At 48.0% G+C, this 23,985-nt stretch overlaps 1 protein-coding gene across 1 annotated transcript in view; it reads right to left on the reverse strand.

Annotated features, from left to right (window-relative positions):
- The window catches only part of LOC119431596 (A disintegrin and metalloproteinase with thrombospondin motifs 9-like), a 372,677-nt gene that overhangs the window by 149,824 nt on the left and 198,868 nt on the right, over positions 1-23,985 (reverse strand). Inside the window, exon 3 of the mRNA XM_049657933.1 lies at positions 3,463-3,613. Coding sequence (XP_049513890.1) covers positions 3,463-3,613 — 151 coding nt within the window. The remainder of the gene's footprint in view (positions 1-3,462; positions 3,614-23,985) is intronic.

Consider the following 23,985-nt stretch of genomic DNA (forward strand, 5'->3'; position numbering starts at 1 on the left):
CTCGTCGCAAGGCTTCCCGACACACACGGAAAACACAAAGCTCGTGAAGACCACGGCGACCCCCCCCCCCCCCCCCTCACCCCGGCGGCGTCCAAAACGAGCTTCTCACCTGCGGCGCGCGTCGACTGACAAAGAGATTAGGAGATCCAGGGAAGGTGGGGAGAGAGGGGGGGGGGGGGGGGGGGCGCCGAGCTGCTCGCGCCCGAGTCGGAAAGCGCCCGACAGAAACAAAGAGAGATTAAGGAAGTCATTCCTAAGTGCCGCCAGCCCTCTGCGTACATGTGGCCCCTGCGCGAGAGATGACACATGGACTACCGGAGGCAGGGAGCGCGAGCGAAGCCGGAAACTGAATTTTAAATAGAAATTTCTCCTCGCCTCGCACGCCGCGCCTTCTTTAGCGTGTGGAGGGGAGGGATCATACTGGTCTTCGTCTGCACTTTACTCCGCGATTAATGCGCCATCCTTCGCGGTGTGTTTTAATATCGTCTGCTTCTCTCGCAGACGACAGACGTCTGCTTGTGTGTCGTCTGCTGTTCCCGCGCCTGTGCTCGGCGTCGCTGGCACTACTTTTCTTATTTCGCGGGGATTTTTTGTTTGTTTGTTTTGTTGTTTCTTCGTGCGCGTCGGTACTCGATCTATTACCGACGTCTACGTCTTCTTCTTTGGATGTCCCCCCCCCCCCCCCCCCCCTCACCGTGGCGACTTGCCACCTTTTCGACTAGGGGCTCTCCTCGGAAGCTTATTTGGCTCGGGTCTCGCACTAAGACAGCCACTCCTTCGAGCTCAGCGGCAGCGGTGTCGACAAACGCACGCCTGCTGCCGGTGCTCTGGGAAAAGGCAAAACCAGAATAACGTCCACGACGAAGTGTGATACGGAGATATGACACGCTTGACAACGCAAACGAAACCGAGGATTGAGCATATAGCACGCCAAGAAACGGGATTGGCAGTGTGGGCGAAGCATAACCCGGACGCATTAATTTCGCTGGTGCAGCGACGAAGGCTGCCATTTTGTTCTTAACTAGTAGAATCCCGCGCGGGTGCATTTCAGATGCCAAAAGGCGCTTCCGACGACTGTGAAAAGAAAAGCAATAGATGCGGTGGAGTATATGAGCGGCGCTATCAATTTAATGCGACGGAGCCAGTACAGGCATGCAACGACAGATCGCTTTGCGAGTCTACACAAATAAACGTCGTATAAAGGTAAGCCGTTTCGCGACCAAATATATTAACAAACCGTGAAACTGCCAAACCTGCCTATCACCTCAAAGGGGCCACCCAAAGAATTTGCTAGACGTCGTAATTAAAGAACGAAAAAATAGCCGTGAGTCGCCCTGCTATTGCAATGACTCCGGGACTGGCCCAAGCGCCTTGATCTGTCTTCTCGATAGCTGCAGGTGCGTCTGGCGGTTCGCGTCGTTGTGTTAAGGGGGCTGTTAGGTTAGGTTAGGTGTTTGCGCGTGTACAGTGCGTGGGAGAGGCCGAGAGAGAGTCTAAAAAACAGGGCTGCTTGCTCTCCCACTTAAAAAACTCGCATCGTGGTTGGGTTGCAGTGAATGCATAGAACGTCGCGTAAACATACTCGCAGAACGCTGTATATAGTTTCGTATTGTTTTCCATAGTTCCCTAGCGTTCACTGACTGCGCCGATATAAGTCGTTCAGCGGTAACGTTTTCTTGAACCCTGTATAAGACGCTGTGCACACAATTGTGTACGCCAAGAAAATGCGTCAACGGCAACGGCATTGACGAAAGTAATGGTACTCAAAATGTGTCGCATACACCTTGAAACTGTTCTGGTTGGAATCGTGTTGCAAGCATGAATAACGGGTTCAATATGTTTTAGTAAGACGAGTGGGAAGGTAGACGGTTGTGTGCACTTGCTAGGAGCAGCGAGTGTGTCGTTGTATGTACTGTAGTGGGTGTACTCATATGTAATGTTCCTGTAGTGAGTTTTCCCATGGAGTCCACGTTCTGTGAACTTGACAAAACTCACTAAATAATTGAAAATTGTCGATCTATTCTGCAGCAGTATGTTTTTTTTTAAATATTATTCTGAATACGCAAGAAATGCAGTGAAAGCAAGTTTTCAGTCAATATAATTCACTGGCGTCTGAAATGGTCAAGTTCGCTACAATAAAGACGGGAAAGGGCGAGGAAAAATTAAAAAGAAAGGGAACGAAACAAAGTTACATAAGCGCATGCGCGTACAAGGAAAATGTCAGATGGCCAAAGGCGATCACGACACGCCGAGTCAACCTTCAAGAAACGCCCAAAGCTCCTTTAGTGCGTCGTGCACCGTCGAACAGCGAGGTCGTTGTTCTGGTATCTTCCACGTGTAAACAAAGCCAATCGTGCTCGTGTATTCTGTAAATACTGTCTCCGTATACATCAAGCTGAAGAGTCGCATGTGGGTGTTAGAAAACCTCGACGCAACCGCGAACAGCTCACGCAGCATGTCAGCCATTCCTATAAGGTTACATGCAAGGTAACTTTCCTGTGCAGGTTGTGGCTAGCAGTTGCACTTACAAGAACGCCGGGGTATTTTTTCTTAATTTCGACAACAAGAGCTGATGCGCCCATGACCATGAAGCGCCAGGGCAGAGCCTGCGACTTGTTCCAACAGAACTTCCCACAAACTGCTAGGTAGCGAGGCCACGCACGCGGGTGAAGCCCCCCCCCCCCCCCCCAACAGAAACCGAAACTATGCGTTCATTTAATTCGTGAGCTGTGTCCAATGCCTGCGCACTGCAGTTGTTGAGAAATGAGACGTAATATCGCAAATACATTCTGCATAATCCGACAAGGTGGAGGAAAATTCATGCAAGGGAAAAATTGTCATCGAACTAAGTGTAGCACTAAAGTACGATTGAAACCTTTACGAATTTGCTTAATACCGTACGGGTTTCCTTTGTAGTATTCTGCTACACTCGAGTGGATGGCAATTTTTCTCTTTAATAACATGAAACAGTTAATTCGTCCTTAAGCTGCAATTAGTAAGTTATCTGTATACATTCGAATATGATGTCTTAATATGTAAACAGCAGTGCTTTCGTTGAACAATGTCTCATCAACCACTCTTATGCGGGGTATTCGATTAGCCACTCCAGCCTCTCCAGAACGTCTTGGGCACGCCCTTTCAATTGCCCCAAGGGGTACTGTGCACGCGCTGCTACATGCAGGTGAAAGAATCGTCGCCTACGTTTTTTTTTTTCCCCTTCGAACGGTGATCACACCCGGATACAGGTGGGAGAAAACTGTGCGCATTTTATATGCATCAGGACTTTGGACCGTCTCAGCGGTGAGCGATTGGAGTTCCGTGGACAGTATGCGATGACGTAAGCCGACTGGCTTCGCAGCCAGGCAGCCGAAAGAAATATCGCGCGCGCGATAGAGTTATAACCGACGGTCCGAAGCGTCACTGAAATGCAGCAATCCTGGAAGCGGACACAAGCACACTCACCAGAGGAGTGGTCCTGGGTACTGTTGCTGGTCGTGGATTGGCCGCCTCGGTGATGCCTGAGCACGTGAGCGCCGCGCTGGTCTTGTTCCTGGCCACCGCTGACGGGCTCGATGGTGAACATGCCCCTCGACGGAGAGTAGATGTAGCCAGTCTGCGTGAGACAAGAGTGCGAAACGTCGAGTCAGACAAGCCGCAACCGGATATACGTGGGCTATACTGGTCTAAACAATACCCATAACGCACGAGAGCCGTGGTAACAAACGCGGTTTGTACGTTTGGTTACTTTGCGACGAATGGGTGGGGGCTACCTCTGAGTACTCTAATCTGTTAAAATTTTGACTACTACACCGACTGACTAGTTTTCCTGGTACTTTCGAAATACTTTGGCACGGGTCCCGATGTCCGCTACTTATAATGCACGTCTCATAAGTAGCCGTGTTTTGCAACAGATAGCCTTGTAATTCCTGCCCTTCGCATATTTCTTTCAGGTAAGCTGATATTAATGTGCAAGACACTCCCCCAACCAAAAGTCGAAAGCACCCCATATCCTCACTTACTGGCATCACGTGCGAGCTCCTTTACACAGTGATTTTATTGGCTACTGTTCTCGTCAATGGCCCGCTATGGCTACTTTTCTTTAAATTTAATCCTGGAGGTTCCATGGATACATTTCAAGAATGACACCAGCTGACAACGGCGGTCACAGCTGAGCCCTAAATATGATGGTTGGACAGCCAGCAGATCTACGCATGGGTAGTTTTTGACATTGGTAACACGAGGTGATCTGCCTGACAGGCATGATGAACTTGAGCACGACGCACTCGCGGAGAAGGGTTCCGATATCGGCAAACTCAACATCATGCTTCCCGCATTGGACACGTCACCGTTCGCCCATATAGGCAAGCCAATGAGACAAACCTTCCGATGAGTTCAGACTGGGAAAAAACATTAACGCGCTAGCGTTTAGGACCCCGTGTCGCAGAAAATCCGGCATCGGCGTCGGCATTGGCGCCCCGCGGATGAGGAAATCATCCCCAACCACGTTTAGTTATGCCACAACATTCTATCGTTAATGTTGCTCATACCTTGCCTTGCATTCTTGGCAAAGCTATTCCTCGGAATTTTGAGAATGACAGCCCATGCACAAACAAATGTCATGAAACAAAACAGCGACAGTACATGCCTTTTATGTTACATCTTCTCAGACTGAAATGTTAACAGTGCAAAACAATAATAGAAACATGAAAACGATGCAATTCTTTTGGCGGGGCTGTGCACAACCTCCGGGATCGGCCCACGCAAGAGGTCGCAGTTTCCACCAGAAAGCTCGCCTAAGTGCATAGCGTTCGCCGCGAGTGTTTGCCAGTAACCATTACGGTTGCATAAGCTGCAGTCGTCGGGAACCATGAGTAGAAGTCAGGGATCTTTGAATACTATCGCGCTCCACTCTTAAAAGCGAAGCGTAAGAGCCCTCCCAATTTTTATCTCACAAAACGCACTAGAATAATTATCTTCAACGAAAAAACATGCAGCATTTTGTTTTGAAGTGTTTACTTTTATGACATTGTTCTGTTTATTCGTTCACTATTGTATAACGATGTTTCAATAACAATATTCAAACTGCTTCTGTTCGCACCTAAATTTGTAACGCCCCCTCACATAATACTCCAGTTGGAGCCTGTGAGGTACCTAAATGAATAAATAAATAAATAAGAATGCCGCTGGAAACGAGAAATCTACAAACATTACGCGAATGGCATTACCATGTTCCTTTTATCTTCAGAAGAGGCATCACTTATAGTACGACAATTCTATGCGTATTGTGCAGCTGACATTCGCTAATATTTCACCCAGAAAAATAGATAATGCAAAATTGAGAGTAATAATAATTTCAAAGTGCGCAGTGCTTGAGCGTGGGGCAGGCAGGTAAAATAAGTCCACAAAGCTTCTCGTCGTGAACATTACCTGGCGGGTCGAATTCGCGCCGAGATGAAATATCACGTGTTGTACTTTAACTGCCACACCGAAGGAAACGACGTCCAATCTTTGTGCGGTATCGAAAAAGTGCGTATGTTCAAAATTTGCCTCCGAGACGAACGGATATTGCATTTTACAGAAAAATGTGCCCGATCGTGACTTTGCCAAGGTTGCGAAAAGGCCTTGTGGTGGTGCTTTTATCTACTTGTCAGCGTTGATACTGTTGATATTGTACGTAGATTAGATATCAAAGAGGCCTCACAATATTAACGGGAATAATTTTTTTAAGACGGGTCGGCATCAGCAAATGTAGTAGTACCGCAAATCCGCTCACCCAGCACTTCATTTTTTTTTTCGCTTGGTTTGCCACGAGGCATTAAGTCATAATGGGGTTAAATATAAGCATGCAGGCCCGTTTCATAAAGACACTGAAACATCGACTTATAAAATGCGTTGTCCGTAATCAATCTATCATAGCCTTCTGGTTGATCACTCTTCAATTTCACACCTTTGTCGCCTTGGGTCACACGCTTGCTGCTTCAGTTGATGGAGAGCTCATTTCCTCCATGCCGCATCAGTTCTCCATCACACCTGAACTTATACTAGTAAAGGCGCTTACAATTAAAGAACCCTCACAAGCGGGAGAGTCGGGCTACTGCGATAAACCTTTCAAACAGTAAGCACTTCGAGAGTCGATACTTGGGACCTCCTCTTAAAATACCCTCTCGTAAAACCTCAAAGCCCGCCAGCGATTAGCAAAGAGTCGCGGGGGGAACCTCACAGCGCTTCTAAATCCTTTCGGACCAATCGAGGCCCGGTGTCTCAGCCCCGGAACTGGTCTCACTGCACGCCCCCAAAGAGTTTGCATATAGATCAGATAAAGCTTTTCTTGGCGCAGACGGTATATGCACGCGAGCACGGCGCGAGCGCTCGGACCCGAGACTAGATTCCGGGCCTGCATCCACAAGACTCCCTTACTTCGCACATTTCTGTACACATCAAAAGCCGCGCTCCCGCCCACCCGCTTCCGAAAAAAAAAGCCAAAAAGACGCGGAAAACGAAGCAGAGAAACCTGGCGCCATCCCCACCCCCCCACCAAGTGAGTACGCTTTATGCTTAAGAGCCAAGAAGGAAGCCGAGAGCATTCCGCACTCCCCAGAAGCCGAGGAAGAATCCTTTTCGGGTGTCCCCAGCCGCCGCCTCGACATTCGTGCACTGCCGCCGGATCAAAGGAAAGCAGTGTACGCGTTCCTGCACTGCAGCCGATGCTATATATGCGCACGTTACCGGCGAGGACAAGCACCGGGAGACTGATGCCTCCCAGCTGATACGCGCTTGCCCCGCAAAGCACCGCTGCTGGCGCCGGAAGCTTCCTTTCTGGTCTCTCCGTGCGCGGGGGGGCTATCGGAGGGGGCACCGACGTTTAAATGCACTGCGTGTACATACTACGGCGGAGAAGACGCCGAGCGCGGCAGTTTATAAGTATGTACCTCTCGCTCGGGGCACTTTGGGAGTTTGCGAAGAAGGCGCGGTAACCGCCCCGTTTCTGCTGCCGCAGGGCAAAAACGGTGCGGAGGGGGTTGGGGGTTAGCTTTTCATTTCGAACGCTCCAGTGCCCGCCGCCGCCGCGACGATGGGCGCATGCGCCAAATATAGCGCCACGCGTAAAGCCCCACCAAGATTGGCGAACGCGAGCTTCCTTCGTTTTTTTTTTTTTCTTTTTCTAAGTAGACAAAGAAAATACAGTCGAACCTGGATATATCGAACTCGAAGGGGATCGCGAAATAGTTCGAAAAATCGGTAATTCGATGGATGAAATGATAAACAAATAATAACAGTTTCAAGGGGATTTTGCAGTTGTTCGATATACACAATAATACGTTATATGCGGGTTAAATATATCCGGGTTCGACTGTATTAGGTCTAGCTAGATCTAATGGAATATAGGACAATGTGAAAGTACCTCGTGCGACGATACTTTCGAATATTCGGACATCCCCGATGGTGTTGTATTGTTTTTACTGGCTGCAAGTAAAAAATAGCCGGAATACCGGCTGTTTCGTGGAACGCACATCCCGAAAGCTTTTGAAGTCGACTGTATAAATATATCTGGAAACGGTAAATTGGTGCACTGGCACTGCCACAAGGCACTGCCACGCAACTCAAACAGCCCAGCTAAAGGAAATTATATATTCGTGACCACGACGCCATGAAAAAAATAACTATAACAATGATTACGCGGTATGATTTCTTGCACGGCAAAAAAAAAAAAAAAGTGAAATTGTAAGTTCGTGAACATCACAAAAAAAAAAAGTGCGCCGTGAGAAATCTGGCGGCCTCTATAGCTAAACCCCTCAAACGCGGATGCCACACACGTAAAAACAAAAAAAAAAAAAAAAAAAAAAAACAAAACAAAAAACAGGCGGACAAAATCAAACGGAACGTTTGCGCCTTTTACACACGTCAACACGCTCTTCGCCCCAATTTACCCAGATGGCCTCGAGCGTCCTTCGGATATAAAGATACTATCGCAAAAAAATTTTAATAAAAAAAGACGTTTGACCTCCTAAGCACCGCTTTAAGGCGCAGTTCAAAGACGAGCGGCCAGATGGCGCTACGATATAGAGGATCGAAGCGCTAGACGAACGCGCAGCAGCTGGAGATAAACAAAAGGGCAACGTCGTTTCATTTACGACCAGGATTGACCTAGAGACCGAAAGATGGATAGACCCGAAGGAGAGACGAAGGACTTTTAAAAGTAAAAACCAAAATATAAAACTGGCAACATTGATTCAAAGGAACGAGTCACTCTGCGGAGAGGCCTCTATAGGCGAAGTCCCGTTAACGGGCCCCACCGCAATGCACGCTAAACACAGCATCCACAGCAAGGCGCGCAGGGGGGAAAAACAGAAAGAAAAAAGAAAGATAAGAGATAAAAGCGCCAAGGAAGAGAAGCCGGCTAGTAAAGCGAAATTAATGTTCGAAGTGGAAGCGATAAACGAAGCGGTGACGAAAGTTGCGTCATCACCTCCGCAGCCTCGCACGAGCTCATGGCGGTTTCCTCTTGGCCCCGTTTCTCCTTGCCTTTATTTTACGAGCGTTATTAACGAGCGCGGCTCATTAAAAGTGTGCCAACATCGTAAAGCGCCGACCTTTTTATACGCCATACCCTGCACTGGTGGCGGAGGAGGTCCCCGGGCATGAGCCCTCTCGCGTGTAATGTCGAGCTGCTCGCTTCGAAGCTCAGGCGCTGCAGCTCGCGTGCTGATGGCGATCTACACACGCGATCTCTCTCTCTCTCCCGTGCTTCCTTATGTCTGTATTTTCTTTTATCGTCAAACTTTCATTGATAGGCTGAGCAGTTCCTGTTTTTTCTTCGACCGTGCCAAGAAAGTACGGCGGTGACTTTACGGCTCCGTGGTAGTTTCCTCCCCGTCAAAGCTAGAGAGCATATTGCGAGGAATAAACAACCTATGCACCAAAGGAAGGCAAGAGTAAAAAAAAAAAAGGATTGAAAGAAAGAAAAAGGAAGGAAGGAATGAAAGAAAGAAAGTGCATTTCGAATATACCGCGATAAGAGGTGAATATGTGCTGCGTAGGTACAGCGTGAAAGTGGCTTAATTAACTAGTTTCTCGCGGTCACTTTTCCTTGAAAACTGACACCAACTTGAGGTACACCATGGTATGGTCGCAGACGACGAAAACTACACGGGAAGTGGTTTTCGTCGTCTGTAACCATACCATGGTCTACCTCAAATTGGTGTCAGTTTTCAAGGAAAAGTGACCGCGAGAAACTAGTTAAGCCACTTTCACGCGGCACCTGTGCAGCAAGGTAAGAATAAATAAATAAATAAATAAATAAATAAATAAATAAATAAATAAATAAATAAATAAATAAATAAATAAATAAAGAAAGAAAGAAAGAAAGAAAGAAAGAAAGAAAGAAAGAAAGAAAGAAAGAAAGATGGCGCCACTCAAACGAGCTCCGGAAAGGCTGCAGACACCGCGCGTAAACGGATATTGTAGCACCGTGCATAATAAGCGAACATTGCACCCAAAACACCAACGTAGACCGTTCGAGTAGCTTTTCTTACTCCAGGCCCGATGCGTCGCCACTAGTTTGCTTAGCCCATACCAACCTTTCAGAAAAAAAAAAGAAAAAAATAATATACTGTTTATCCTCCTGAGACGCGAAGACAGGCCAGGGACATATCATTCATTCATTCTTATACAGCATAGTCTAGTACGTGTGTAGTATACACAGCGTTATCGGCTTGTCCGGGGTCCACTAAAAAATAAGCGTGAACGCGACAGACCATGTATCAGTAAATCAATTCTATACAAGTTTCAGGCAGCAAGCAAAAATATGAATCACACACACAATCTCTTTTCAAGTCGGTTCTTATTACCTACTGGCATGTTACAAATATCAATTTGTTTTAGTATCGTTGCTCGATGCTGAAATCCGAATCGCCATGCACCTGGAGAAAGTAAATGTTTCCTCGTGTTCGCTAAGGCTAAAACTGTTTCTTTTTGTGATTCTTTCTTTCTTTGCCCGGACACAGCGCAGTATTATATGTGGTGGCCTGGCATGTCGATGCCGCATCCTTGATATGTCCCCCTGGATATTCGAAACGCACTTCCCGTGTGCATCTTTTTTTTTTTTTTTTTTGTCGTCTGTGACTGTACAAGGGTCCACCTCAAATTGGTGTCAATCTTCAAGGAAAATGACGGCATGAAAAGCTAGTTAAGCCGCTTTCCAGCAGTACCCCAAACATTTGACTACATCCTGGATAAATATTTTACGTAATCGCCTCCCTCAGCAAATTTCGAGAAGGGTTGAAGGCAATGTGCCGTATAATGTAGGAGGAGTGTCAGTTTGATGTAGGACACAGCATTTATTGAGTTCCCGATTTACGCGTTTGCAAGATTCACTGAATTCGGGTTAAATGCCCCCCTCCCCCCCCCCCCCCTCTCTTTCCAAGCAGTATGAAAGGGGACACTCAAATTGCAGTCAAGAGGTTGAAATTGGCCAAACACACAATCCCCGCATAAGAGAAAGAGGGGGGGGGGGGGGGGAGGAAGGCAGGGATGTTAACCAGTCAAGAGTCCGGTTGGCTACCCTACGCTGATGGAAGGGAAAGGGGAAGTGAAAGAAGGGAGGGAGAGAGAGGGGGGTGGAGGTATGGAGACGTGCACGGACCGTACTGCGGAGTCAAAGGCGCTCGTACAAACTATCCCCACGTAAAGTGTTCAATCCAATTATGAGGAAGCTACGTAAATAAGGAGCTCCTATCCTAAACACACGGGAACAAAGAATTTGTTTTCTTGGCAACGGCAGCACCCACGTCGATTAGGTTCGTTGTAATTGAAATATAAAGTCACAGCCCACCGAATGCGCGAGTATTGTTTTTATTTAGAATAGCAACACTTCTAGATACTTAAAATGGCAAGATTAAATAAAAAACGAAGAGTAACTTTAGAACTCTGTAGCTCGGCGATAAGAAAGGACATCACTATTCTATTGACATATTTTAAAGCGGACAAAATTGATAATTGTACACCTTTGCGAAGTGACGACTAAGTTTGTAAGTAAGATTTCTTGCAGCACCCTCGCAGACGTTATAAAACTTCCACGCAAGCCGTAAAAAAATCCTTTAGGAGGGCGTCGCTTAGAAGATTAAAAATTTCACTCGCGACAGTTTTTTTTTTTTTTTTTCCACAGCACCGAGAAATGTACGCCCCCGCCGCCCAAGTCTCGACTCCCGGCAAAAGGGTTACGCATGGGCTGGGGGACGGAGAACGACGGGGAGGGGGGGGGGGGGGGGGGCGAAACCGGACATATCGAATGCATCGTTGCAACGAACGCGGGAAACGTTAGGCTGATCGGAGCAGCAATCTATAGAGACGGGCGACACGGTGTATACGTGGCGAGCGTCTACATCCTCCGCAAGGGCAGCTGTTTGTCGCCAGCGTCGCCGTCATGTCGCGACAGTTTCCAGCAGCGTCGTCCAACCGTAACTATACGCACGGCGAAGAGGCAGCGTGCCGTGAATCCTCGATGAGCTTAGTTGTTGCGAATAGTTAGTTAGTCACGGCCGCTTCCCGGTAACGGCGAAATACTCCCACACGACGTTTGCGACGCGCCCCAGAAACTGGCTGTGCACTAGAGCGAATGCGACTTTGAAAAAGAAGAGAAACAAGACGAACGTGCCGGAAATGAACAAGTGGGGGCAGTTTTAAAAGCACGAGCAAGATCGTGATCATCAGTCTTAGAAGGCATCGCGTTACTCTATATAGGCTGTGGAACGCTGTCGCGAATCTCGGGTACGAATACGTCTGCTCGTGCTGCGAGCAGACGTATTCGCAGACGACACAGAACCTTTCGAAATCTCGAGTGAGAGTTTCAGACTGTGATGAATATGGGAAGCCTTCTGTTATTACGCTCATTAGGAGCACGTGTTTCCGCCGCCCACGGACTGACCGATCAGTTCGCTTAATTGTTAATAACTGCTCCTCGCGCGATAGCGGGGTGCGGACGAATCGTGTCTCCATCTGGAGTACAGATGTCGCAAAAAGAAACAGACGACGCCGAACGACGTCACAACGACGCGTAACGTGGCAGACGGAGTACTACTTATCAGCGCGGCATAAAGAACACAGTGAATCACGAATTCCGCGGAACAGACAGACAGACAGACAAGAAACTTTATTTGCACCGGGGGCGGAAGACCGCGCGGAACAAATAAGGAATTCGTCGTGACGAATGCTGTACTTCCAGCTGCAGATTACTAAGAAGTAACTTGTTCTCAGTTTGCGAATCTTAGGGGGTTTTAAATAGCATGCAGAATCACAGAGGAGCACCATCGTTCGCGTCATTCAATCCTGCTAATATGAGAATATAGCACCAAAACCATATATTCAATCGGACATCTATAGTGACTCGATTGAAGACACATAAAAGAGCAACAAGATAAGTCAAGCTCGATTGGTAAACTACACTTCTAGGATGTTATAACCATCATTCATAAAGTGCGCTTACCGTAAACTAGCAAACACGTATAAGCAAGAGATGGGTGGCGACGCCACCTTGAAGTTTCCGCACTAGCACACCGTGACCATGGCATCCTAGATCGCGCGCGCTCGCATCTCAGAGGCCGTACTGTGACGTCGTCAATTATGATAGCGTGAGGACTGTACTAACCTATGAAATATATATTTAAAAAAACATATAATTGCTTGCTACAGGAAACAAACACTGAATCTGGAAAGCTTTGAGAACTTTTTTTTTTTTCTTTCTACACGAAAACGGACCAAGACACGCGAAAGCACTTTGTGATCCGTGACGTCAAACTCTGGTACCATCGCCTGGGTTTCGGCGCGAAGTTCAATAAAAGAAACTGCAGGACCTACAATTTCCCCCTCTGTGAATCAACCTTTTGCAACGAAACGAATGAAAACATGGACTCATTCTGTTTCATTCACCGGTGCTTATAAGGAGTTCTAGCATAGTGCTCTAGGTGTCGCTTTCAGCGTCCACAGACTTGCGCGAACAGCGCTTGCCTTTATCTTGGCATGGTCCTCACAAGTGTACACGGCGACGTCAGTAAAACCATGCATCGCGAGCCAAAGGAGCTTACCTATACGTGTACTTACAGTACTCTTTAGCGAAAATCCTTCAGCTTATGTTGTCACCCATTCAGTGCTTGACTTTGGGCCGGTGACCGTTTTTTAACAGAAGTTATCATTTTATCAAGTTATTGCTCGGCGCAAGACGCCCCTATTGTATATTCGAAATTTATTTACAGCGATCGTTTTCACCGGATTATCGCTGTTATCGATTCGTCCCGTGGTGCAAGACGCGCCTTTCATGCTATCGCGCTGCATGTTACGTTTCCTGTTTGCGCAGCTTCTCGACAAACTAGTACCCTAAGATGGCGGCCACGATGACGTCAGTGATGACGTCAGTGCATTGCACAATCTCGAATGTGCGCAAGTGCCAGCGATCACTCCGGAATTGTAAGCGGTGTTCCATGTACCCATAGCGGGCGGACATGGCCCGTCGGTTCAGGTTTGAACGACCGACGAGTACTACCCTCGCCGCCATACCGCTGTGCTTTGAGCGTTACTCGTTTTTATGGGCACAAGTTTGCCCAAGAAAGAGCTTTTTAACTCATGCTTTTGGCAGTTTTTTTCAACAGTCACTAAAACGTGACAATATACGTTTCCCCGTTTTCTTTCTTTTAGGCCTCACGACCACGTGATAACGCGTTGCCGATTCCTGGCATTCTGCGAAGAAGCTCATATAATCGGGCAACTAAAGAACATCGTGTAACCGTCAAGAAGCAAAAGTGCAATTGAAAGCCAGGAAAGCTGACTCTGCAAAGTTATATGCGCACTGCATAGCTTCGGTCGTTAGCGCTTAACCTGTTCGTGGAAGACGGTGACGCAGGCACTTTGAAAGGCGAACCGAGGAGGCGTAAGTGTCGGTTTCAAAAAAATTGCCTCCTTGCGCCATTTCCGTATCTCCCGTGTAATTGCCCATACCGGTCTGCTACTTTTCGATGCACCATTTATCTCTGACGCACAGCCGCTATGACGTCAGGCTGATCGACGCAATACCTGAAAGCCTTTTCACTCCAACTCACCTCGCACGTCTTCCCACACGCGCAATCTTTTTTTTTCAATCCTTTAATTTTCGTTAAATCAGTCTACATTACGTGAAAACGATGTATGAAGACGCGACCAAAATGGAGATTTGCTACACACGAAGGAACTCTGACAGTAAGAGTTAGGCGATCGAGTCAGCTGTTGCGACGGGGTTTACCGCAAGCTGTTTTCAAGCGCCATTACTTCGGGCCTTCCCAATAAACGTTTTCCACCACCACCACCAAACATGGTCGCTGCTCTTGGGGCAAACGCAGCCCGCACTAGTGTCACTAGTATCACTGGTACATCGCGCTGTGAATTAAGTTACCGAAACTCACTCTGGAAGATCAGTACGAAATAGTACATCCCCTTCCACCTCCAAACATCGCTCGGGAACCTTCAGCGGGTATACGTGCAGGGTCGTGCAATGTAAGAGTAAACGCCCCATTAGCATTCAAGCTGGTATAACTTCAACATGCCTTCTATTTCACGGGGGAAATGTGCCGAATACGGCGCCTATGATGATACCGATAAATGAAATAATCGTTTTCTTTATTTTGTGCTGAACATCAACTGCTACAGGCTCTTGAATACTAATGAGGCGTTCACCCTAAAAGTGGCGGGCCCTGTACGTCTGGAGCAGACGAACCGATTTCGTCTGCTCGGTGGGAGCACAAGACGGAGCTCAAGGTGTCATCGTGTGCTAACGGCACGGGGGGGGGGGGGGGGGGGGGGGGCAACGGCTCCGAAATTGTGGCACGGCCAAGCGGCGCCGGTGCAGCATATTTTTAAACTCACCGCGACCTGTACCTGCACGCCAGGTCCTTAGCGCGCGCTGTCTGATTCGAAGAAAAGAACGCCGGAAAGCTCGGCTGGGAGGGAGGGTGGGGGGCAGCGGTAGTAAAGATTTACGGGTGAAGAGCAGACGACAAGAATCAGAGAAGGAGCTAGCAGACGACAACAAGCAGGCGAACAGACGGCAACAAGCTGTGAAACGAATGGGAAGGTGCGCCTGCCACAGCTGGATAATCAACAATGGTATACTTGTCCAGGCGCTGAGAACTTAGAACGAAACGTTCCTTCTCAAGTTCCGGAACCGTTGTATAAAAAAGTACCTGGTATCCTTTGTAATGGTTGAGCGCAGGCAACAGTGCTCGATCCTTCAGAGCAACCAGGAATGCTCCATAACGTCCCTTGACAAGTCAGGTGTGCGTTTGAGCAGTTGTTTTACTATTTCTCTGAATCATTTTTGCCCCTTGCCTGTTTAAAGACAGCGAGCACCAAGATGACAAATCCGTGGCAAAGTGAAAGACGAAGAACTTGACGGCGTAATTCAGTCCGAAGCTAAACAATATAACTCAAACAACATTGAAGACAATGCACACAGTCCACACGTGTGCTACCTAGCATAAGGATCGCTGATAGAAAAAACTAGAAACCGACAATAAAAAAAAAGAAAAACCAGAACGCTATTTGAGTCACCACTCTGCTATCCGAGGTCTTCGATCTCATTGATTACACTCTCAAACACAGCTACCTGCTGTGTGAAGCTACGTGGTAACAACCTGCTGGTGTAACAAAGGAAGTTTCTCAGGGCTGACTAACAAAGATGATGAGTTTCTGTTTTACAGCGCAGAGCCTACGTGGCCAAAACAAAGCCGGAAAGCAAAACGGATAACAAAAACAGCGGATATCGCCAGCTTGTACCGCGAAAACACTCATTAGCGGATCAACTTGACAGCGCGTTTGTTTTCCCTTCGCCAAACTAAAGCCCAGCACACCTGGATTCGCGGAAAAAGTTCGCGCAGGTCACCAGCGAAAGAACTGCTACGACAGCAGAAAGGAACGCGTCGGGTGCAACAGCCTAGACGGCGCTCGAGTCAATCACGCGACGACCCCCTTGCGACAGCGTTTTTGGCGAAACGTTACAAGTGGGTTCTTTCGCACAGCCGTTAACTATCATAACAAACACGTGCGAAGAGTCGACGATCGTGCGGTAGGCAAAGGGTTAATAAACAGCGTGCCGACAAACGCCGGTAAAGCGGAAACGCGGTGGTGACAAGTTGTCGAGGAAGCAGCAGCGTTATACCGCAAACATGCAGACGAATCGCGCTTGTCGTCTGCTCGAAACGAGTCATGCGCGAAGCAGATGTGCTTTGTCAAGCGTCGGGCCGCGAGGAACAAAAGAAAATTAGCTGCGGCGAACGTTGCTACGGGTGTGCAACCGGCAACAGATGCGAGCACTAACAAAGTGTCTAAAAGGCGCGGACAACATTGAGTCATCAAAGGATTGCTGTCAGCGGCCTACGCCACGCGTGACCTATCCGAGCGTGCGTGTGTCCTCAGCAGACGGCATGTGACTCACGTCTGGTTGAAATCGTCTGCTACGCCGGAGCTACACGTCTGCTACACGCTTGAAAATAAAACGGTTAACGGAGCGTTTCTCCGGGAGGTGGTTTGACCCCTTGTTTTCTACGAGAAGATTCAAGCGAAAGAAAAAAAAAAAAATGGTGAAAGTAAGGTGGACTCTCACGCAGCAGGGCGTATACGTACGAGAAGAAATCGTCTGCCATGCGCACGTTCTGTTTCTTTGTGTATATGTAATTCTAAGTAGTTCTAAGTAATTTCAGTGTCTGCAATGCAATGAATTTTCGTAATATTTATCATAGTCCTTTGAATTTATAACTTCTACGGGCTTGGACAAGCGGCTGTGGTGTCACGTACCACGTAAGAGTGACGAACTGTGACTGACGACGTGCTGTGCTGTGCTATGTGCTCTCTCTCTCTCTCCTCCCATCTTTCATTCCCCCTCATCCCGCTCCCATGTGTAGGGTAGCAAACCGGTTGTGCTGAACTGGTTAACCTCCCTGCCGTTCCTTCTCCACTCTTTCCTTCTACAAGAGTATTTCTGTTTTCCTCGGAACAAGTTTTGGGTGAAATTCACAATCACCAATGATGGGTGCAATTTGCTTGAAACGTCAGGCGCATAATTTCGGTCCCCTTTTATGTTTTTTTTTATTATTTTGTAACATTTATTGCCACATAGTGCTAGGATCAAAGACGTTGTTCAAGATGGAACGCGAGTGAATGACCCCTTTCACTTGCACGTTGAAGGAATCGAACTCGTTCGCGGCCTCAGTTCATCATGACCCACCTCTGATCAGTCTAGGGACATAAAAAAAAAAAGAAAAATACACCCTATCACTGCAAGCAGTGATTTATCACGACTTCTCCACAGCCGTTGGAAGACCCACGAAAACTAAATGTAAAGCACGAGGACTACAGGAAGTCTTCGAAAGCAAATAGCTGCGCGGAACAACCCTTTCCGCGACTGTAATGCGCACGGAACATCCCATCGTCCGCTGCGCCCTCCGTGTTGAACTCTTGTTGAACTCCCTTTGCCGACAAAGATGCAGCACCTCGGAGATTTATACCGGCTCCTGAGAAGGCGCGCTCCCTCGGGCAGTTCGAAATTGATGGGTGTTCTCAGCTGGACTTCGAAGCCGCCCCCTCAAAGTCAATTTTGGATCTCTCGCGGTATCGGTCAATATGGACCCGAGTTCATTGGCGTTGCAGGATTTGTGTGGCTCGCACAGAGGATTCGAGACTGCTCCGAGTTGAGAAGAAACCTTTCCAAAGGGGCGCTTCTTATAACAGAAGGGAAAGTATAAAGAGTTCGATGACGTCACTTTTTTTTCTGTCGGCGTAACTTTCCGCCACAGTCGGGAACCGCCGTAAAACCGTCGAAGGCCTCGAATGCCAGTTTAATTGATGGGGCTTGGTCATCGACCTTTCGTCGGTCGGTCGCAATGCTGCCGCCAATGCGCCTAGCTGCAGAGTAGAGAAATCTACGGCGTACTCCATATTTTGCAACCGTGTTTATTCGATAATCGTTGATGCAGTAGCGCACCCAGGATCTCTACCAGAAGGGGGGGGGGGGGTGCATTTTTGTGGTGGTGAGGGGGGGGGGGGGGGAGAGCACGCACTTTGCATAATATGCAATTTCCTTGCTTTAGCCGCAGGAATCCAACACCAAATAAAATGCCTAATAATTATAATAATATAATGACACCAAGGATGACGACGACGTTTATTTCTTCGGCGTTTTACTCAAAGTAATTTAAGAGTGAATGAATAAATACAAAACAGTGATAGAGTGGTTTTGTTAATGAGGAAAATTCGACCTCAAACCACCTCCTGAATAGTAATGGCAATGTGAACAGACCACTGAAGCTACACGTTGGACTGCTGGGGCTGGACGCATGGGAGGGGGGGTCAACTCGGGCTCAGAGGGGAGGGTACAACAACCGAACCCCCCTCCGGTCGGTGCGCCACTGCATTGATGTTTATTGCTTTAACACCCCTCGTATCGTTTCCAACAAGACTTGCACATCTGAATGTCTATACCAGTCATGGTCATTTGCTGCGACACCTAAGTATGCAGTGCTTGAGGTGAAATCAATCAATCAATCAAACAATCAGTCACTCAACTGATGTACTTCAGCATGGGTGACCAGGTGGATGCATGCCAACTACAATGTAGCCCTCACAAAGCAATCCAAATAAGCAACGAGGCGGCTTGTCTGAAGCAGCCCGAAACAGGCAGCGTAGGCGATAAAAAATGAAACTTAATAGTATCTTTAGTAATACCTGTGCCTCACGGGCAAAGTAAAGTGCACTTAGAGCGAGTGCACTTCGCGGCTAGTGTCATTCGCAGGCTGCCACACGGGAACGCTTAGTGACACTCACTGCAGAGTGCACTCGCCGGCGAGTGTGTTCGGCGAACTCACTTCGCGGCGGCGAAGTGTGTAACCTCGTTAGCAATGCTTCGAAGATACATAAAGTGATATTGAAAGAAGAGTCGGGAGCAATTTTTAATAACATTGTTTTAAATTGCTAATGTTACAAGATAATAAAATGTGCCACACCGCAAAAAACAAGAGCAGCAAAAAAAAAAAAAAGTACTCTCGCTCTCGGGCTGTTAACGACCACGCCGGGTAATGGCTGCACAGTTGTTTGGCGGATCGAGTCATTTTGGCTGTTGCTGGTCAAGTTGCCGTCGTTGCCGGCGCTTATAAAGGTGGATTGTAAATGTTGTTTCTAACAATAATAAACTGTTTTCGTGCACACATTTTTATATTAACAAATATATGCTTTCCTGTCTGACTCCCGATCGCCATGGACATCAATTTAAAAGAACACTTTTCTTTCTCGTGTAGCAGCGTGCCGCCAAAGTGACACTCAGTGCACTGAAGTGCACTCGCTCAAAGTGCACTTTACTTTGCCCGTGTGGCACGGGTATAACCAGCTTGTCTACTCCTTTGATTACAATTCTGTAGACGTTTTCGTAAATGTCTGAAGTCAGTGAAACAAAGCATTCAAAAAATCGGTCAGAAACTGGTCGTCATCGTCGGCTACAGCCCTACCGTACACGTCAATCACTGACAGCAATGGCCTCCAGAGCGCTTATTGTCTCAGTTTCAACGGGATTACCGCATCTGCATGTGGCTATACCTGTCACGGTCAATATTGCAGGTGCTGTCGTGCACATATAAGCGTGCAGTTCTTGCGGGTCCATCAATCAATTGATACCACTCGATCGATAAAGCAAGAAAGCATGCAAAACGTCCTCGCGATTTTCTACATTTACCCGGGTATCGCCCCTTGTTAGAGAAGTGCCAACATTTCGTTGTAAACCGCAGAACCACAAGGCTGGAAGGTAATATATATATATATATACCTACTTGGCTCAATTTCTCTGGCGTTTAACACTGCGGTCTTTAAACTGAGCGGACAAGCTCTCACACGGAGGCATAATAGACAAGCCTCATGTTGGTAAGCAAAAAAAGGCATACAGTGACCTGCGTTTTTCCCCTTAAAGCGAAAAAATATAAATGCATATTTGGCGCTCATTCCTGCTTTGATATTGTCAAAATATCGCAGCAAGATCAAACTTTATGGTCCCCACCATTCAGCACAACATTTGGCAATGTTAGTCGCTTGAGTTGTACAGAAAAAAAAAACAAGAATGCAAATTTGCCTTAGTCTGCGCTCCTTGTAGGGCCCATACCGCAGCTAGCTATCATCGGGTTAATCAGGTTAACCAATCTCGAAGGTCATGCTTCCGCTTACTGCAGATGCCGCAAGCCACCAGATGACGTCATAGCCATCACGTTTCCGAAACGAGCTTATTAAGGTGAGAAAACGAAAGAAACTTCACTTTTTTTTTTTCAGGATAAACTAGCCAGACAGATAGCAGCGCCAAATGTTACGTTGATGGATCGGGGTCGTAAAATGCGATATTGCCGCCCAATTTTATCGAATACAAAGCAGCAGTAAGCGCAGAGTCTTTTTAAAGTTTTCAAACGAAAAGCCACGGCCACCACACAAACGGCCGCGATCCCAGTTGCGCAGCTTTCATTTCGAGTGCGCATTAAATCGACACAGAGTATATAGTTTTTCAACATTTACAATCCCACGCACCGACACCCGATCCTACGCGTATACAACGCGCTCTAGCGGGGGTTCCAAAGAGCGATAAGGCGAAAGCGTCGTCTATACGCGTGTTCACACCAACGCGGCGTGCGACAAGAAGGCGTGTCCTTGTATATATCGAGAGAGGCGAAAGCGCGACATACGGCGGACTCTCGTTCACGTTGCGACAGCAAAACTCTTCGCGTAACCACTCCGCGAACAAGATATGCAAGGGGCACAGCGGAGGCGCTCTACGTAATACTTGGAGATGACTGCCCACAAGTTACGAGCGTATAAGCAAGCAGCCGATTCAGCGACATAGTATTGCAAAGTCGGTCGGCATCGTGACTCGAATTACAATTACAATACACGCCGTTAATTCTAATTTAGTAGAGACGGCGCTCGACTTCTAAGTAGGTCAATTAAATCGGCGTTAAGGAAACAGGGGCAGCGTCGATCGCGGATCGTTAAAGGAATACGTCTCGGCTATGTAGCTGGATGCTATAAAGTCGGCGCGCCGAAAGGCAGCTACGGGAGGGAGATCACGGATGACCATTCATCGCCAGCGACGCGGAAATCAGGGGACACATATCGAAATGCTAGGCCAGGCGCGATATATATATACGACGGTAATCACGCGGCTCTGATTTCGTTTCATGACTGCTCGCCGAACGCGGCAATAACTTCACATTCCTCGCGAAATTTTGATGGACTGCGCCAGGAAGCGGGAGCTGGGGCACACCGGCAATCTCTGCCGGAATTCAAGGTCTTTGGGTCTAAAGGAACGAAAAAAAAATTAAAATAGAAAGATAAAGAAAGAAAAGCCTCCCAGAACAACCATGGACACGGTTAACCTAAGCGGCTAGCTACTTGTTCATTCCGCGCATAGCACACTCGTTCGTGGGAGTTTGGCTTCGTCTCAACGCACTCTCTTAGTGGTATATGGCGTTCTTGATACACTTTTTTTTTCATTATTGTTCTTTAGCTTCCACTTGTTTCTCTTGCTTTTCTTCGCTCTATTTGATCTAGGCGACTTGTGGGCTGCGCGGTCTGACAAGCCTCCCCCTTGCTCTTTCCCAAGCGTCGCGTCCACTAATTGGGCAACATCCTTTCCCAACCTCCTTCGCGACGGCAGTCGCCCGCCCGAGGAGGAATCCAACAAGTTATAAAAGAGCCCCGAGAAGACCAACAAGCCGCCGAGACCGCGTACAGCACCAACCGGGGTCGGGGCCAAGGTCAAGGCCGAGCGCGCGCGGCGCGATCCGAGTCTATACAGCACCTCCGAAAACTATAAGGGCCTTTCCGCGCCCTTCTCGCCGAAACAATTAACAGAGGCGCCGCTTTATCTGCGACCCTGTTGGTTTATCTACAACGAGGCCCTTTTCTTTTTGTCTCTTCTGTTTTTATCTCTTTTTTTTTTCTCTCTCTTGTCTCTCTCTCTCTCTCTCCGCTTACCGCTAGGCTTGTCCGTGAAGCAACGTGCTAAGGAAAGGCGAGAAGCCGCAGGCGCGAATTAGGCCAGCGCAAAGCTGCAGCTGCCCTGGCGCCCTCTTTAAATCTTTCGTTCTTTCTTTTTCTCGGGCGCGCGCGGGAGATGGTGCGCGCCGGCCGTGTTTAATTAATCACCGCGCCGCGTAGCAGATATGCAAGCGCTCGCAATTCTCCTTCGGTGTTCTCGCTTTGTTTGATTATTTGTGGCAACTCGTTGCACAGCCTCTCGTGGGATCGCGCCTGCGCGTATATACTCCAGGTTTCGGTTACACCGTTTCTAGTACAAGTGTTTCAAAGAGTGCCAAGAGCATGCGTGGGAGACAGGCTCCGAGAATAAACAATATAGGAGGAAGGAAAAAAAAAATAAAAAAACGGATTGCGGTCAGAGAAGCGCGATGAACATTCGCGGTTTCGTCGCATATAATCGGCGTCAAATTTTTTTTACGGCCGCGGGAGCGGATTTGCGCGGAACCTGAATCACCGCAAAACATATATATATAGCTTGATATCCAGGGCTGCATGCGATTTCGGGGAGATGCGTTCCGTTAGATTCTACGGCTTATCCCTTTCTACGGGTGATCCTATTGACAACTCGCGCGGAGCGTCACTCCGACTGCTGACGAGGCACGAAAAGGGACGGCCTCGGAAAAGGCATCGCTTCAACATGGCTGCTCATATTCGAACTCTGGAGTCATACTCGGGCTACTAACGCAGTGTTCCGTTGATATGCAGAACCTGCAAGCGCCGGAATAGCGCAGAACTTTTGCCTTTTCGAGGGACCTCGGCCACCTCGCCAAGACTCACATTGAGGTTGAAGCACTGAGGACACATATAAGACACGTTGCCCGGACTCCCCGCCACCACCTGGCATCTCTGCCAGCGGACAGACCACGTATATACCTCTTTCTGCCAAACAGTATACCGCGTTTGGTGTATCATTACCAACTTGCTTCACTCCTGCCGCAAGACCTTCGATTCCTCCGTGGTGCCTTACTCAGCCAAATATCAACCTGACAATACCTGGCATCCAGAAAAAAAGCAGAGCTGTCATAAACAGCTCGCCTTACTTCTGTTGTACGAGAAGTACGAAGACTGTGCCCATATATATATATATATATATATATATATATATATATATATATATACATACCGACGGATCCGTCCTGCGAACAGCTCCACCGCGGCAGTAGAGCTCGCAGCGCTTTGTGCCGCACTCCAATTCATTAGTGATCAAGTGACCCACAAATGGGCAATTTTCTGCGACTGAAAGGCGGCTCTGCAGTCTCTACTATGACCTTTACGCCGCGATCCGCAGGAGCAGCTGGTCTTTGAGATTGCCGAGGCAATACACAATCTGACTGAGATAGGGCATGGAACAACTTTTCAGTGGCTTCCAAGTCCCTGCGGAATTATCGGCAATGAACGGGCCGATCAAGCTGCCGCAAGCTCATAAAGAAGATCACCAACGGCCCATACCACTTTCTAGGACTGACGCTGCACGGAAGCTCCGCGTGCTTGCTCGCCAACGCACAAGGTCACAATGGAATGAGTGGCACTTCAACCCATGCTCGCTTATACTCTCTGGACTCAACCCTAAGCCTTCGAGTACCACCAAGGCGTCGCCGAGGAGACGCAACCCTTTCGTGCCCATTATGGTCCAGGCGTTGCGTTTAACAACGTCTATGCATTCGGCATAGGAATGGCCGACAGCGCAGCCTGTGGCCACTGCGGCAATGAAGAATTGATTGAACATATTTTGTGCGACTGCCCGCAGTACAGTGCGCAGAGACAATCTCTTAACAACGCGTTCAACCAACTGGACGAACGGCCTCTGTCGGGAGCAAGAATTCTCCACCACAGACTGAACTTATAACGTCACAGAAGAAGGTCGTGCCTTGCGAGCCACCAGCCTATCTGAATGACTGTGATTAG

Source organism: Dermacentor silvarum, chromosome 10 (assembly GCF_013339745.2).
Source record: "Dermacentor silvarum isolate Dsil-2018 chromosome 10, BIME_Dsil_1.4, whole genome shotgun sequence".
Classification (NCBI taxonomy): Eukaryota; Metazoa; Arthropoda; class Arachnida; order Ixodida; family Ixodidae; genus Dermacentor; species Dermacentor silvarum.